This window comes from Protopterus annectens, chromosome 4.part1 (genome assembly GCF_019279795.1).
Source record: "Protopterus annectens isolate FY-2018-M chromosome 4.part1, PAN1.0, whole genome shotgun sequence".
NCBI lineage: Eukaryota > Metazoa > Chordata > Ceratodontiformes > Protopteridae > Protopterus > Protopterus annectens.
In genome coordinates, this window is record NC_056734.1 from 549,940,010 (window position 1) to 549,958,160 (window position 18,151).

The following is an 18,151-nucleotide window of genomic DNA, read 5'->3' on the forward strand; positions in this document are numbered from 1 at the left end:
GATGGCAAAGTCCTCCATGCAGCTCTTCTATTATTAAATTAACTCCAAGGCCTTTAACACTACCGCAAAATAGAGTGAAGATAATTCCCTTTGTTGTCTTACTCATTCAGAGGAATCATCATTTTCTGCAAACAGCCTGAAAATACATATTTATAAAGTGGCTTTTGAAAAAAATAACAGTTTTTCTATGAGTAGTGGACCCTCCATATGCCAGTCCCATATCTCCACCCCCTTGTCTACATATATACCAAAAAAGTACTCTGAAATCCATACTAGGTTGGCAACCGAGTTTTCCCTGAGATGCAGAGCTATCTGCTACTTCCAGAATAAGAATGGATGTGGATAACATCCTCATTTGTTATATTTCGTTTGGTCACCGACTGTGAAGACCACTGCTGGACTGACTACTTTGGGACTTCCTTTAAATTTATGTTTGCCTTTTTGACATGTGGAGGGGGGGTGGGTATACTGGGTGCTATATCCCATCAGACAGGCAAACTGTTGCTCTAAACCATGCTTTGGTGAATTCTGCTTAGACAGACCTTACTAGTCTGGTCTGATTCTCAGTATCCATCTTGAGGGTGGATTTTGAAGAGACTAGATAGTGTAATGGTCAAACAGTAATGAGATTATTTTGCAACAGTTAGCAGCAGCAAGGAACAAAACATTCAAGGAAAAGCACTGGGGCTGGAATGCAAACAAATAAAAAAAAATACCATAACTAAGCTTAGTCTTTATGATCCAGATCTTGAAAAGACGCTCTCACATTGTATAAGCTACAGAATACATGGATTTCTAACTACTACTCCCTTATGGTGGGTATAAAGCTCTTTCAGCTGTTTTTCTGCCTGCAGGTAGCTGCGTGTACGAGATCACAGTATAGTGGGGTCTGGGAATTTGCCCTTTACCTGTGTAGTGTGATCTCAGCGGTCATGTTTATAATTTGCAGGGGGTGTGGGGGTGCAAGGAGTGTTGCCCTCCTGTGAAAAGTAATCTTTTCTTTTTGATATTTTCTGTGCCTGATCTTTTTAGATCAATGTTTTTTAATGATCTTTTAAGTGCTCACTATTAAATTAGACATTCCTTATGGCATAGTAGAAGCTTTTTCAGTGCATACCTCTCAACCTCTCAGCACAAGAAATCTGGACAAAGCCTAAAATAATGTGTGGACAAAAGCCCCAAAATATGGACAGACTAAATATTGCTCTTATGAACTTAAAAGTTGCTAGAATAACAGGATTTCTGTTAGCATGCATTTTCTGAAGGATTTGAAATCTGAAAGTCAAATAAATGTATGTCATTATTTAGTGACTTCAAACTCCAGTGATTTTCCAGAAAAACACAAATTTTATGAAGAACAGGCCAAATATATGAGTCAAAAATCTGGACATTCTGTTTAAATGTGGACAGTTGGGAGGAATGCTTCAATGTGTTCCAGCTAATTCAGATGTTGGAATATTGGGCGAGGATCCTTAAGCACAGTGAGGAAGTGTGACATATATCCTGCACCCACCCTCCCCTCCTTGTGTCTGAACTCTAAGCTTGCCTCTGCCATTTTTCAGTAGAATAACATATTCACATGTAGGGTAGTGTCACAATATAACACTGAATACATATCTCTAAAGCAAACTACTTTGCAGACTTTGCTATATTAAAAGTGTATACTGTGCCTAGAATAATTCCTATCCTGTTCTAAATTCTAAACTGATATACAGGATAATTGCCCATACCTAGAAAAAGACACCTTTGACTTTCACTGCCCCCAATACTGTATAAGCAAATAACACACTCATGTCTAGGGTTGCCCTACCCTTGTTGTAGTCCTGAATATAAAATAAACATGTTAGTTTTACAGAAGACCCCCTGCCACTTCTCTGTCTCTGGCTGTACTGTAAGTATCTTGTTGACTTGTAGGATAGCCTGATTCTCACATCTTGCTACCAAATGTTAGATATATATCTGTTTGTGTCTTGGATAGCCATACTCTCTTCACATACCATAGTCCTGGAAATAAACAGAAGTGCATATTTTAGGGAAGACCCCTCCCGGAATCAAACTTTCCCAAATCCAGACAAATGTAAATGGCATGCTCATAACCTTATATTCCATGCCATGCTGCAATTGCAAGTGTAAAATAAATATGCTTTTGTCTAGGCAATACCCATGTCCCTGATTGCAAAGGTACTACGGATAAATTATTCATATCTAGGTCTACCCCTTGGCATATACAAGTGTGTTGCAAATAAAGTGTTCATGTTTAGTGTTGCTTTCCAGAGGTTCCCAGTTCTAAGATTAAAATAAATGTGGCTGTATCCACAGAACCCTAACCCCATATGTACTGTAAATGGCATGCTTCCAGTGTTACAGATACTTGTCTGTGTGTACCTGTATGTTTACGTATATGTGTATGTGTATGGTAGCCCCATCATTACTCCAGGCCTGGTTAATAACGTACTATCATATGTCTGCGGTGGTCCTCCCTCTCATCCTAGTCCATAGCTGCTCTTAAATTCTAACACTTGTACTTTCAGAGCTACATTGAATTGCTGAATTATGATCATCCTTACAATTATGCAAGAAAAAGAAATTAATGTGTAACATTTTTATTTTGTTCATTCTATATTGACTTGCATTCTGCTAGTCTCACAGCAGATAAACATGCAGCAAACCCCAAGCTAATGTGCACAGATCCGGCAGGGGCAGAGCAACCAGATACTGTAGCACGACACAGGGGGAGGGGAAAACAGCACACAACCTCTGACATTCATTCCTCGTAGGAATAAATCAAGGCATTATGTCCTTTGCAGACCAGTTAATGATGTACAACATAATATTATGATATGCAGCTGGTGCAAGTGTTGCTCCTTTTATTTAAGTTTTTTTAAGAATCAGGAGCTGGGTGGCATAGCTGCATAGAATGTCCTTTGGGAAGCTTCCATGCTATATTTTCTGTTATAAAAAGGCACACGTGTCTTTATGTCTTACTACGGTTTGTGATAGTTACTGGCATATAGGGATTTTATAGATTACTCATCTGGCAACTAATGAACAGCATAACAAGATATAAAAATTATACATTATTGTGCCAGAAAACATTTTATGAATTGTACCCTAGATTTATATACAGTACTCAATGATATACAGTGGCTATTTATATTTTGTGTCTATTTTTATTTTTATTTTCAATGTATTCATTATGAGGCATGTTTCCATTTGTGGTAGGATGGAGTATTCATCTTTTCAGTTTTGAAGTCTCCATGGGCCTGATTCCAAAAGACGTGGTCTCAGTTTAAGTGACCATTTACACTGAGAGCAGGCTGAGAGCAGGTCTTCTGGAATTTGGCCCCTGCTGTAAGCCTGCTTACAGATCAGCCTTACACTGAAGTAAGTTAGTTACACTGAGAGCAACTCTTTTTGAATCTGGCCCCGTGTCTTCTGAAACTCTTAGACAGTGCTTTGTAACAAATGATAGTTTGCCTATTATATTGTTAATACAGCTTTTCTATTTGAAATTTATTACAGAGATATAAAATTATAATGAATATCACAGTAGGTTTGGAATGTATACCTATCATTAATTTAATAAAGGAAATATTTAAACATCAACTGAAAACTCATTTCTAAAAATCTGAGTAAAGCAATATAATACATAATAAGCATATATGTGAGGCAGAACTTTCATTTTATTTCAGTGCTTTGCCATTGTCTGGCTGTATTTTCACAGGTATATGCATACATCACTCAGCTTAGTTTATTTCTATTCTTGATAAACCAGCTGAGCTGAGCATCTTATGATTCCTTTCATGTATGTTTACATGCCATTGACAGAGAGGGGGCTGCAACTGTGATATCTAGCATGGCCCTCTCCAGGACTAGAAGTTACAATCGCTGGCACCAGGACTAACAGCAGTAGGTGTACAGGGAACTCAGTGTTTTCCTTCCCTGTCCTGCAGAGACATTCCCTGCAGGCAATGACCTTTCATAAACTGCATCACACACTACAACAGTGCAAACACATACCCACTTCATATTCAGGGCACTATCATGTGGAATACCTGTTGAAAGACCTGCTGACAGACATTAGGACTCCTTGCAACAAACCACAGTTTTCCAAAGAGTGATGCACAGTCCATTTAGCCATTTAGCCATTAGATCCGAATCATTCCTCAAGCTGTAAAAGAAATGTATAAATTAGTCTGCAGAGAGGTTTACTGCATTTCATTTAATCGTGAATGAAATATTTTTCTTTGGTAGGAGTGCTGCATTCCCCACCTGTGAGCATTCTGCTTTGTAGCTAACTTTCTTATACACACACAGTAAATACATTGTTAGCAGCATTAGCAGTTTTAGGGAAGTTTGTATGGGTAAGAGTGACACTGTTAGCAACATTAGGCGAAGCATACACAGAGACCTCTGTTAGAGCACATTAACTTCTAAAAGGCACTCATAATTCACAAAAAATATCCTTGTGTACCCTAGGAGCCAGAAACTAAGTCAAACAGCATGATTCATGAAGGAAAAGGACTTCTTTGTTAGAAGATTAGTCTGTTCCCTGGATACTGTGGTTAACTCACATACTGACTAGAGTTTTCTGCACAGATGGTGTTGATGTGACCTTTATTCTTTAACCTTTCTTCAGGTAATGCCGATGATGAGTATCCCCAGTCACCTTACTGGCCTCACACTACCTCAGACTTCTGGAACTATGTGGAGCATTTTCGAACACTGGGAGCCTACCAGCAAATTGAAGAACTGGCTAGGACATTTTTTGCCCACTTTCCACTTGGGGACACTCTTGGCGATGGGAATGTAGAGCATGAACACTGAAGAGACACATAGTTTGCTAAATCCTTGTGTGCTACTTTAGCTAAAAATGCTACCAGTTTTCAAAGGTACCTGTTTTGCTATGTGTGTAAAAGTTATACAACTGCTTTGCAAGGCATTAGTTGTATAGAAACAGGCAATGAGCATTTGGTTGTCTGCATATTATTCTTTCAATTTATGTTTTATAGCATAAATAAAACATATAGCATATAATAATTACCAACTGATGCTGTGAATTTATGTTTTTACTGGGACTGTATTTCAAATAATCTTTTATTTGCCAGTTTCCCTAACTCTTCAGGCTTAAATTCTGTATGGCTTCATATTATGTAAAATATCACCTTTTATGAAAACATATTTATTTTGTCTTCTTGATGATATTTTTGTTTGTTTGGAATAAAGCTTATCTAATATTTCTAAATGTTCTAAATCAGTCCCTGCATTCATGCAGTATTCAATGTTTGCAGATTCATAATTGCAGATACTCCAGGTTTTAAGTTACACTTCTGTATTAGTTTCCACGGAGACAAGGAATAAATAACGTTCTGTTTTTTTCATGACTACAAGGGCAAGAACTTAAGTAATATCTCATTTCCACTATAGTCATGCTTCTACTGAATGACAAGAAGCACACAAAAAAAAAAAAAAAAGGGTAACAAAATAAGTAGAGATGGAGTCCTGATGGTGCATGTATTATAATTAGAGCTGAAATCTATTTTTGCATGCATTATAGAAAAGCAAAAATCTATTTTTTTTATTTTTAATCAGATGAACACATTAGGTACATGTGCCTTCTTTCTAGTTTAATTAGGAGCACTGTCTGGTTAAGTGAATTGCTCTCTCATGCAGTATGCAAACTGAGGACTGAGAGAATCAGAACCAAGACTACATTAAGAAGCTCATTAAGAGGCCATAACCCTAATCATCTGCACTAAACTGTGATACACTGGTCTCTATATTATTATTTTCAGCAGTAAACTACTCTGACACAATTTATTTATTTAACATTTGCTTACCAGGAAAGTCCCACTGGGACAGAGCCCATTTTCAGCAGAAGCCCAGGGAGAAATTCTCCAGATGCATGTCTTTGAAATGTGGGAGGAAGCCGGAGCACCAGCAAGGGACCCACACTAAACACGGTGAGGACATGCAGACCACACAGAAGGCACCCCAGCTGAGAATCGAACCAGAGAACCTCTTGCTCTAGCCACCAGTGTGCCTCCCAAAACTCCCAAGAATAACATGTTATATGAATAACAAATGCATGGGTATGCTTTTGTTTGTGGTTTATCCACAGCACACTGCAACAGGCAGCTTCATGTAGGAACACTAACTCATTTAAACAGCAAATGACACATGGCAATGTTTCTGCATTATCCTAAAGGCCGGTCAAGTGCACTACAAACCTTTTTTAATGATAATTAATTTTTATTAAGTTGTGTTGAGCTAGCCAAGTAAGTGCAATATATCCTATTGAAAAGAACATTTTCCAGTATTCCACATTTCAACCATCTAAGTATAAATCCTCCTGCCATACCATGGTATTCTGATTTCTTGTTTTATGTTTCTGCCCGCTCAGGAATTCAGACCTGTACTTGTTGTAGCTGTGGAGACAGGCATCCTGTAACACAATGGATATACTACTGGTACAGTAGAGGCATGTCTGAAGTAAACATACTGCAAGTCTGGAAGCTAGGATGGACATGGCGTAAAATATGGCAACCATTGCCCACAGAGTTCACAATTCTGTAATTTCCTGCTGATATATTCAGGTGACATCTTCGTGCACTTTGTCACCTATGCAGTCTTGTGATTATAGCAGTTTATGGAGTGCCCAAGAATTATGAACAAAATGCATATAATCAGAGATCAGTTATAGGATCCCTGAACTGGGAATATATGGGATATGAACACAGGGAGCACATATTTCTGCACAGAGTATGAAAGATGACAGTGAAAACTTGTAAAAGACTGTGTGTACCAGATGTCCTTTGCAAAGCAAAAGGTATTAGAAAATTTACTGAAAACTATTTATATGTTTACCATTGGCTTTCATGCTGTGATTTAACTGGGTTGATTTCACTTACTCCAATCAAAATACAACCTGTGTTGAACAGACTGACTTTAGTGGAGCTAAGGGGGTTGGGATGCAATCACTTACCAGCTATGGTTAGTTTTAAGTATATGATTTATAGATGTGACATATGTGAAGTTACTGTTTGGTAAGGCTTGAGTAGTTTATGGTGGAGGCTACAGTGATGTTTAATTTTTGTTGTGTGAGTAGTTCGGACTAGTATTTTCTGTTTTAATCCTGTTGCTTACTAGGATATACTCAACACCCATGATCTCAAAAAGGATAAAGTGGGTAGCAACAATGAATGAATTAATGAATTCCTCTGATATATTATTTGGCATGATGCCATATACCTCCTCATCAGTGAGAAGGCCACCACTGAAGAACTGTAACTTCATGTAGTCTGAAAATAAATAGGCTATATTCAGCAATTACCAAATTCATCTGACATCTATTAAATCAGCATATCTCTGTGAGGTTTACCTGCCATAACCATTTGTGGACATTGTTTAATGTAACAAGGACACAGAATTTGCTTTCTATGAAATAATCATTACTAAACAGTTAGTTGTACTCCTACTAACATAATCCCATAAATAGTCTTTCTATATCTACCAAATTAACTCTACCTCCTACCATTACCTTTTGAACTATTAGCTCACCTGCAAGGCTTCTTCTTCTATGGCATTAGCTGCTAAGACTACAATGGTTGACATACCACTGACACAGTATAAATCTGTGACCCTAGTAATCTATAATACAGTTACACACCAACAGTAATACTTTCCAAAATAATAACACCTGCAATGCTAGCCCTTGCTTGAATAATGGAATCCCATATCACTTTAAATTTAAACTGACCATTGGGTGTTGGAAATCCTGCATACAATCCAACAAGTTCCCCGTCGCTCATTCAACAAAGGTTTTAATTTAGGGTAACTAGTAAATATCTGCCTTTACTCACCAAAATTATCCACAGTAGCTCTCCAACACTGAACTGAAACTTATGGAAACATCCTGGTTATCTTATCGAGGTTATATAACGGGAAGGTGACCATTCTCTAAACTAACAATCTTAGATAGAGAATTGAGGTTGTAAAGAAGGGTGACAACAGTATTGTATCTTGGTTCAAGGAGAAAAATTCCACCCCTGACATAGAGTCTACCCTCTCCCAGTAAGGAGGTGGTACATGATTTGTCATGTCCTGATCTTTATTATTAATGTCTAAAACTGAACAAATCTGATATCATTCTCATAAATGCCACATGAATGTACTAATGACCTAGTATTTATGTAAATCTAAGTTATAACTGAAGATAGACCACTGTATATCATTTGATTACTGGAATTAAGAAGAAAATATTCCCTTGCATCTTGGAAGTCCACAACTTTGCTCTCTGAGATGAAGTACGCATACCTAGTTAAACAAGTTCTCTCTCACCTACTCTAGCTTAAAAGTTGAGGTTATCCACACTAAGACACATATTACTGCCTGTGTACCTCCTTACACTAATTGATGTTTTTTGTCTTTATTCCCCACCAGATATGTAAAACAACATGCATGCTTTCAGATAACATTGACTTTTAGCCATGATGTAACCAGTGCTTGGCTTTTTTATTGCCCTATAATCAGCTTGTCTCTATGGAAATGTAAGAAAAGAATGTTGCCCTCAGTTAAAGGCTTCTAAAGACAAGCTGCAACATTTATTGCTAAAGAAAAGCTTTTCATTACATTCAGTAATGTTATTTACCTTTTCCACTTAAAACTTATTTGATTAAGCCAGGGGTCTTAATCTATTCATTCGCTCATGCAAAAGAAAGAGAAAACATATCAGCTCAATATATATTAGGATCTCTGTATTTTTGCACATATCCACCACCCCAGCAACCCAAGATACTAGCCTATTAACTTAAGCATGCGTTGTCAAGCCATTTTTTTCTTTTTGCATTGTAATGCCTACATTTCTTAATATTAAAAAAGAAAAAAAGAAAAAGGCATTTGTTTAACATCTTTATCACATACAACAATAATAAAAAATGCTTCATTATAAAACTTGCAATGTATGTAATAAAACGTTTTAAAGAAATACTGTTAAGAACAGAAATTGTTTAACTTACAGCGACCCCTTTCCTTTCCCTTAGCGTTCTTTCAAACATTAATGACATGAAGTGAGGCAAATACCTTTCAGTTGCCCACAAGTTTAACAAAGTCAACAAAAGTCCATTCTTTCCACTTTTTCTTGTACAGCCATATTTCACAAATATGAGTGATGCTTAGTATTGTCATATTTATTCAGTAATTTCTGTGTTGCCAGTCTTCTTTCTGTTCATCTTCATCTCCCAGCTCCAGACTCTGGTTCAATTACAAGGTAGTCCTAATTTTTTAAGTCAACTCCAGTGCTTTTCTCTGTCTATCAAACATTTTCTTTTGGCTCCTTTGGATCATTGGAAAAGTCTCTCCATGTGCTTTATTATCAGAAGAATGAGACGTAGAGACGCCTTCTGCTTGATGGCTCACTTTATGTTGGAAAAACCTTTGTGTTTTCTCCTTAGACTCTTCTGCATCAAAAATGACTGATTCTCCATGAAAATATATTCTGAAGACAGCTGGATGCAGCAGCTTGAATGTCACATCTGCCTCTCAACATTTCCTTGCTAGGATAAATTTCTCTTCTGCCTGGTGTGCAGTGAATAATCATTTTCCATAAACACTCTACTGTCTCCAACTTTTAAGACTTTGTCCTTTTGCCACAGTTTTGTTAGGATCAACATTTCTGCTGGTAGGATTGTAACGTTTCTAATACAGGTCTTGGCTGCTTTCCCGTGGTCAGGTTTGGAGCATGCACATTGTGTCTCTTGGAATAACAGTCCAGTTGCTTATTTGTGCCTTTATAAATTTAATACAGTCTGTTTCTTCAAGTTTCTCTGGTACAGCAAATAATTTCAGATGTTTCCCTGTGTACTTTGTCATACTCAGCCAGCCTTTCCTTCATTTTGGCCTCTGATTTTTGAAGTTTTATCAGCTCACCTAAATATCTGCTTTTATTTTCCAGCCATTTGTTTTTTGAGTTGCTATAATCCTTCAGTGTTTCATTTAATTTAATCAGCTCTGAGCACATTTGACTTTTTCTGTCTAGATTATTGGAACCCATATCCTGCACCAAAGCTGGAGCTTGAGCTGCTTTTTGCTGAACAGTTGCAGGATTCTTCCCAGCCAGTGTTTTCTGTTCACCTTTTCTAGTTGATTTTCTTTCAGGCTATCTTAGCTTCTTCTTTGCTAGAATCCAAGCAGTGTGCTTACTAGCCAGTACGTGAATTTACTAATAGTGATGAGAGGTCCTGGTCCTTTTCTTTCAGTTTCTTTTTACACACCGGTATAACTGAAGTTAAGCTGTTGATCAGTGTGCAGCTATCTTGGAAAGGCCTATTTAGCCCAGTCATACTCATAACACTAATGACCAGTACAAAACACAGAGAACAACAGAAAGGGAAGGGAGTAAAATCATTGCAGCAGAGGAAATTAGTAAAAGTGCCATGCACATAAGCAATACTTGTTTTATTTTGCTAATGTTCAATTCCTCCATTAAATGTATGCCACCTAATTGTTACAATCCTATAGATTAGGACTGTGGAATTAATTCAAAAATTGCATTTCTAGAGAAAAGATGTTGCAACATCAGGGAGCAAGGTACAGGAGAGAAAACTTCACTCCCAGGAAGGACCATATCCACTTGGATGCACTTAGGACTTGTGGAAAATATATTTTTAGAAAAAGGGAACAAAGCAGCAGGCTGAGCAATATAAGTTATGGAATCAAGTTGTTGCTGACCTAAATGCTATAGGGGGATGAACCACATCTTGGCACAGTGTAGGAAAAGAGCTAATGACATGGTGAGACATGCCAGGACAAAAGCTAGGCAGAATGCAATTGTTGGTAGTAACACTGGTGATGGCCTTCCACTGTCCAATATTTATCACCCAGATGAGGAGTACCTCCTGTCTATAGCAGGCAATGACTTTCAGAATTATATTGATGCAGAGGAGGATGGTGCAGAAATCATCAGAGGTGATGTTGACACTAATACTTTCAGAAACCTCCAAAATCCTTGTATAGGTAGTACGAAAAGTTAGCTTTTGACTAGTATTGCTTCTTTCAGGTTGGATGTAATTGCCATGGTATCTGTGTACATATAGCTCTTAAATGCTTCCTCATCAAGTACTCCATCAACATCAAGTGTGGCACAAACTCTATATTCACTGGACAGTAAGTGTGGATATCATTCTCAAATACAAAGTCATGTATCTGTCATAGGTCACATTAACCACCTCATTACATATTTCTTCACACGGTCAACAGCTGAAACAATCACATGTTCTGCTGCCTGTACCACAGAAGGCTAGTACTGACAGTAAAATGGATGTTGACAATGATGCCAGTGCTCTCATTCTTATGACACCAACTCAGGACAGTGGCATACAGTCAACAAGTGTAGTAGCAGCATCCTGTTCCCCACAACAGGTGAAAATACCTGTAGGCAGTGACACAGACTCACATACTCAGCATAATGAAGAAATGACATTGCAATGGGGAGAGCATCATGTAGCCCTAAACCTATTTACCTATTTCCTGTGCACAGTCTGACCCCCTTAATAAAGAGACAGCCCTTTTTGAGGTAGCAGTACCCACTGTTATGCCTGTGCAAAGAGACTCCAGGTAAAAATGTCTCTCACAGCTAGCTTTGGAGATGCACAAGGCTTTGTATGCCCAACAGTAGACATGCTGTAACATTATTAAGGCCCAGGCAACTGTCTCTGAGAGTCAGGCTGAGATGGTTAGAGAGCTATAGGGTTGTTGTTTGTCTTTTTGGCTTTTTCCCGCTAATGATTGGCAGTAGATTTTTACGAAACGCCGAGGTGCCAGCTCGACGCCCAACCTTCAACGAAAGCACGCCCATTTACGCACGCATGTCTTTCGAACGCTACCCAACCGCCGGGAGGACATGCAGACTCCACACAGAAAGCCCTCCCAAGCCACGCCAAGAATTGAATGGGAGAACCTCTTGCTGTGAGGTAACAACTTTACCGCCATACCACCATGGCTACCTAGAGAGCTATAGGGTAGACATGAAAATTAAACAGTACACGGGAATGGCAGAGGCTAGAGACAATGCCATGATGGTCTTCATGCTCATTGTGGTGTCTGGCATGGCATCCATGTCAGCCTCCATCTGCATACTAGTAAGGACTTACCAGACATATACTGGGGACACAGGTGGTCCTGGGTGAGAGAATGTTAACAAGCATGGTGGATGAGTAGGCCAGACATCACATGTATCACAAAAAAGTGCTGAAGGCATTCATGTGGAATCCCCCCAGAACAAAGCAGTTAAGCCTTGTCTGACTTCCACATCATGTGGTAGAATCTGTCAGTAAAGGTCTACATCCCACAGCACTGTTAGGTCAATATCAATTGGTTCTGCTGCATCTAGTAGATCCCATCAATGGAATAACTCAGCATCAGACTCACATACTAGCACTTGCTCTTGATCCTTGGGTCCATGAGCAGTGCTGTCGTTGGGGGATATTGTGCATGACACTTAACAAAAGTAAGTGAGATGTTCAGCATTAGTAATACAGAAGGCCACATCAGGAAGACACTGTGCCAAAAAGAGGCCATAACTTTACACCACATGTACTTCACAGGAGAACTGCTGGTCTTGTTACTGAAAGAAATGAAGGAAACAGAAAAAAGGAGAACAGCTGCAGAAATGACACATTTCATAATGGAAAACAAAATATATTTCCTTTAATAAGTAAATACAACTTCAGTAAAACAACACTCATTTACTCAGAGTATAGCCCTAAACATAACACCTGCTACTTTAGAGTCCATTTTGTCTGCCAGTATAATTAGCACTTGTGCCACTGATCACTGACCACTGTACAAATAATAATGGCTAATACCATTTGATTACATAATTTGTGTATGATACAAGAAGAAATGTCTGCTGTACATTATAAGTTTACCATGCATTACTTAGCATAGCCCACAAGTAACATTGCATGAATCAAGTATTATCTTTGTAACCTTACAGTGTCATCTAGCTGTTGTTCATATTTGTAGACTAAATGCCATTGCTTCACCTTCACAGCTGTGTACAGTGCACAAGTCTTCCACTGGGACTGCTATGCAGCTACAGTTGACTGGACACAGTGACTATTGTCACTTTTGGGACAAACAGTAAAGGTAGCTGCACTGCCATTACCAGTGACTGACTGTGGCAATTGCACACCAGACTGATACATGATCATGTTTTTGCAGAATGCAGCATGTAGTTGCAGGATCACCCTGAAGTCCTATCTCCCCCAACTTGTACAGGCAAAGAAAATTGGCTTTGAGCAGGCCAAACACTTGCTGAATAAATATCCTTGCCTGGGACAGGGCAGTGATAAGGTGCTCCTCAGCTTCTCCCCATGGGCTTTGGACTGATGACATTAGCCAAGGTTCAAGTGGGTAGCCTTCATCCCCTGGAAAAGAAAACAGGTAGAGGGTATAACAAAATGGGGGGGGGGTGCTCAATACTGTCTAAGTCACTATATAAATAGAGAAATACTTATGATTAACAGCATATAATAGTTTTCACCTACCGACTGGGTGACCAAGATGAATCCTATCATGAAGGAAAAAACAGTGCAATGTGTGAGCCAAATGTGAAAAGCATGGGTGCTACCATGATGCTGGATTGACATGTTTATGATGAACCCCCATGCATCACATATTGCCTGGCAGTTGAAGAAATGGTAGCTCTCCCTATTATGGCAACTCTCTCATGTGGTACATATGGGGCTCTTATAGCAACTTGGGTGCAATCTATTGCACCAAGAACCTCAGGAAAGCATGCCACTGCATAGAAAGCATATGCAGTACTGGCTAGGTCCACTGGTGACACTGAAAAGTAGATAATGCTTATTCATATATCCCACATATATCCCAAGAATATACTGGTCAACTGCATTATACCTGAGACAGAAGTATATGAAATATCCAACGTGTCCTTGTGTCCTCAATCTGTGCTTGAAAGCTCCCCAAAGCAAGGATAGTGTTGGCTATACATACTTTGATATCCACTGGTATAGGAAGGCCATGCATTTCCCATTTCCTGTTTGTGGACCACACAACTTCCCAAAGTCCTTATTATATTTCTGTCTACTTTAAACCTATCCAATAACTCATGTTCATCAAATCTGAGGTGAGTTATTCTTTGCCTGCACCCTCTTCTCGTGGACTGTTGAATGGTGCTCAGTGTACCAGGTTAAAGACTGACAAAGACAAGCAAGCCAAACTGGGAAGTAATCAGGTTTGCAATGAAACCAAGTATCTTCATGGCTTGCAAAGTGGATAGAAAAGGGGTCAGACTTGCTTTTTATAAACCATCTATGTACAGAACATATATATGCATTAAAAAACAAATCTGAATAGCAAAAGATGGTAAAGGAGACAAATTTACTTAAGAAACTTGCAGATTTCCCCACTTTTGTTTTGCATTTCATTATTCCCTCATCTGCATAAGACTTATTAAACCATCTTCTAACTATTCTGTTTTAGCACACCTTGTGTCTCTGAACTGCACCTTGCTTGTCCTTGTTTGTGACCCACATAGATGCCCACTGTGCTTAAACATTATGGTCATGAATACTGCACTTCATTTGATTGGCTTGAGAAAGCTGCCCATTGATTTCAAGGTTAATGTGGCCTCATGCATATCCTTTCTTCTCAGCCATTGTGCAGTCTGTGGCTCAATAACATGCACCAAGTAAATGTTGATGACGTTGTAATGCATTTTCTTTCTGTTTTTATACCTCTGCTACCTCTACTAAAATGTAGATATGCTTTTTATTAGTATCAACATCACATGGCTACCAGCTGTAGTTTTAAATGAAGAACACACACTAATCAAATTCTAAAATCTAAACTAAACAAATTCTTTGTAACTGGAGATATATAGTCACTTATTGCACCTCTCTGTTCCATGAACTCTTGAGAATACTGTTTTATTGCTCTATACGTATCCCGTTGAAGACTTCATACAATAAAACAAAAATAACAAACTCTTGGTAGTGAGTAGGCATGGACAAATATCACCCAGGTAAATAACCATTAAATAATACGTTCTTCTTCTCTTGCTGCACTGAAAGTATGAATAGCCCCTGTCAATTCTTCTTGCAGAAAGCATGGGACAGGTTTCTCAGAATATCCTTTTACAAATGATATGTTAACTTCATTCAGTTTAATACATTGCATTCCCTTTGCCCAAAAAATATAAGGGACTTTTTTTAAAGTTTCAACTACGGGAACTATCATCTTGGAGAACAGACACTTGTTAACTGTTATACCAAAAATATATCACATTACCAGCAAAATTCTTCTCTCCTTTACACAAAACTGTCAGTGATGCAAGAATTTTTCAAGTATGTGAAATTCATCATTTGTTTAATATTTTTGGCCATGAATAAGAGTGAAGTATTGCAGTACTGACAGCTCAGAACATATCTGTCATGGTGATAGTTCAGAACAGACTATAGTCTCAAAATATTCATTATTCTCTGCTCAGTCAAATAAGTGCTAACTAAAACATATAATCACAAGATGAAATACACGGCAGACAGTGACTAAATAGTATTGTCAACAGCAATGCCCTGCAGCTGCTGTAAACTAGGACATTTTAAACAAGCAGTCAAAGAAGATTATTATCCTGCCCAACAAGCTGATAACTGTGTCTTTCCATAGCTTTAATATTTTCCAGATTGTGGACTTGATTTGTTTCAGCTTATTCCTGGACTATTTTCTCCATCATGCATACACATTTTATACATTACAACAGAAAGATGTACATCTCTCAACAGCTAAATGCATGGTTGGTAGCAATTATTATAATACACTACACATTAATAAACTGAAACTTAACATTCATACTCGTTATTTTCCAGCTACTCTCTGGGAAGATAATGTTATTGAAATAGCTAACAAAAATTATTTAAGTGCAACCAAATGATTTAGTATAACTTTCTGAGTTAAATACTTTCACATTTTGTTTTTGGTAATGTCATGATTAGTACCAATGGTTACCCAATCATCTTGTTTAACAGTGTACAGACTGTCAGCAGACACCAGCATTTGAAGTAAAACAACTTTATTAACTCCACAAATGACAGTTAACAACTTCATCTCACATCATAAACACAACACCAACTGGCACAACAGGCTCAAAACATTGTGGGATAGCTTAGTTCTTAAAGACACAGCAATACATTACATATTACATATTATATACAAATAATGTATATATATATATATATATATATATATATATATATATATAATACAATATATATGATGTATAATATAATATATATATAAATATACAATATATATATTATAATATATAATAATATATATATATATATATATATATATATATAATAATATACAAAATTGTCAAGTTTGCTAACAGCTCCACCTTCAGAACCCATCACTGTCAATCTCTAAGCGAACTATGATGATTAGAACTTCCCCAGCTACTCAATTACCACCAACTAGTCATTGCCTTTAATATTGTTAGACATCCTGAAAAAAACCCAGCACTAAGCCAGTTACTCTCTCCAGACAGAACTAATCGCCCTCTCCGATCTACTGAGAAATCTCTCCTCTGCATCTCTAAAGCTAACAACTCAGGGAAAGCTCTTTTTTCTCATGCCATAGCTAGATCCTGGACTAACCTCCCCCCTTGTCTGACCTCTGCCTTCACTAACACACATTTCAAAAATGCTCTCAATCACATCTTATGAATACATGGCTATGTCCATGCATCACATGAATCTCACAATCTCAGCACCCTTTACACCTTCCTTCCTTCCTGCTATCTCTACTGCATATATGCTACAGTTAGTTATCTTACTGTCAACTTGAAATTGTATAATATGCCATGTCTAATCATATGATTTTTTATTCTTTTATCCTATCTCACTAATCAATGTTAAAGCTTTGATGTATCAGACTATCTTTGTAAATTTACTCACTTACTGCTGATGTATTGTTTATTGTTTAGACTGGATTGTATGAGACTTCTTTTGTATGTACTTACTTCAATTATCACTGTTATATTATTCCTTGTATTTCCATGGTGATGTTAATCTAGTTGTATAGCATTTCTCCCTGGGCCTCCACTGTAAATGGACCTGTGTCCAGTCAGACTATCCTGGTAAACAAATGTAAAACAAAATAAATAAATAAGTAAATAAAATAAAATATCCATAGAATGTATATGTAAAAAGGCAGCTTTTCTGTCAAGCAATAAACCATAATAGTAGACAAATCAACATAAATGTAATAAAATAATGTAGATTGTCATTTTTAAACTCATGCTAAATGTTTTGCTTTACTTATAGGATCATAGGAGGTTACTAGGCTAATGGCCCTGGGGCCCTTACAAGCCTAGCCAACTTAATTTAAAAAATGGACCACTTTTTGGATGAGTGTTCTGAAACAATATGAGGGTTGGCATAATGGTTAAGGTATTTACTTCATAGACACAAGGTACAAGGTTTGATTCTTATCTCTGGAATGGAAATTTGGCAAGGCTTGAAATGGCCCAGTAGAGCAGATAGCCCTAGAGTGAACCCATGCAACATAGTAAAACCTAATACATTTACAAAATGAAAATTCCACACTGTTAAAGTGATTAAAATATTGTAGCAACATTTACAGATTTTGTTGTTTGATATTATATAACAGCAATAATCATTAGACGGACTATGGTTAGACTGGGATTTAATCCACACTTGACCTTATTGTATTGTTACACTAGGATTTACCCATACCTGACATTTCTTGGTTACTATGGCAGTATCCTGATTTCTCGTTTACATTGTCATTACCACACAGTACCAACTAATAAAGAAATATAGACTGACTGTTTGGCAGATAAGGATTGTTTGGTTGATCAGCAATGCATATTATCCTGACAAATAGTCAACATTTAGTTTCTCACTAACCAGTATCCTAATTCTTCAAATACCCTGCTAGAAATATTTATGATTTACTCATGTCTTGAATTCCACAATGGTTGTTTTTGAAGTCACAGTTTTCACAAGGTCATAACAGATAACCACAGCCCTGTTTAAAAATTATATTCTCAAATCACATCCAAGCTATTCTGCTTTAAACTAATTGTTCATTCATATAAGGTATTAAA

General features: G+C 37.6%; 1 protein-coding gene across 1 annotated transcript in view; it reads left to right on the forward strand.

The window, feature by feature from the left end:
- Positions 1-5,210, forward strand: part of LOC122801394 (otospiralin-like) — a 55,917-nt gene extending 50,707 nt beyond the window's left edge. Inside the window, exon 4 of the mRNA XM_044070917.1 lies at positions 4,640-5,210. Coding sequence (XP_043926852.1) covers positions 4,640-4,827 — 188 coding nt within the window. The 3' untranslated portion in view covers positions 4,828-5,210. The remainder of the gene's footprint in view (positions 1-4,639) is intronic.
- Positions 5,211-18,151: the final 12,941 nt, after the last annotated feature.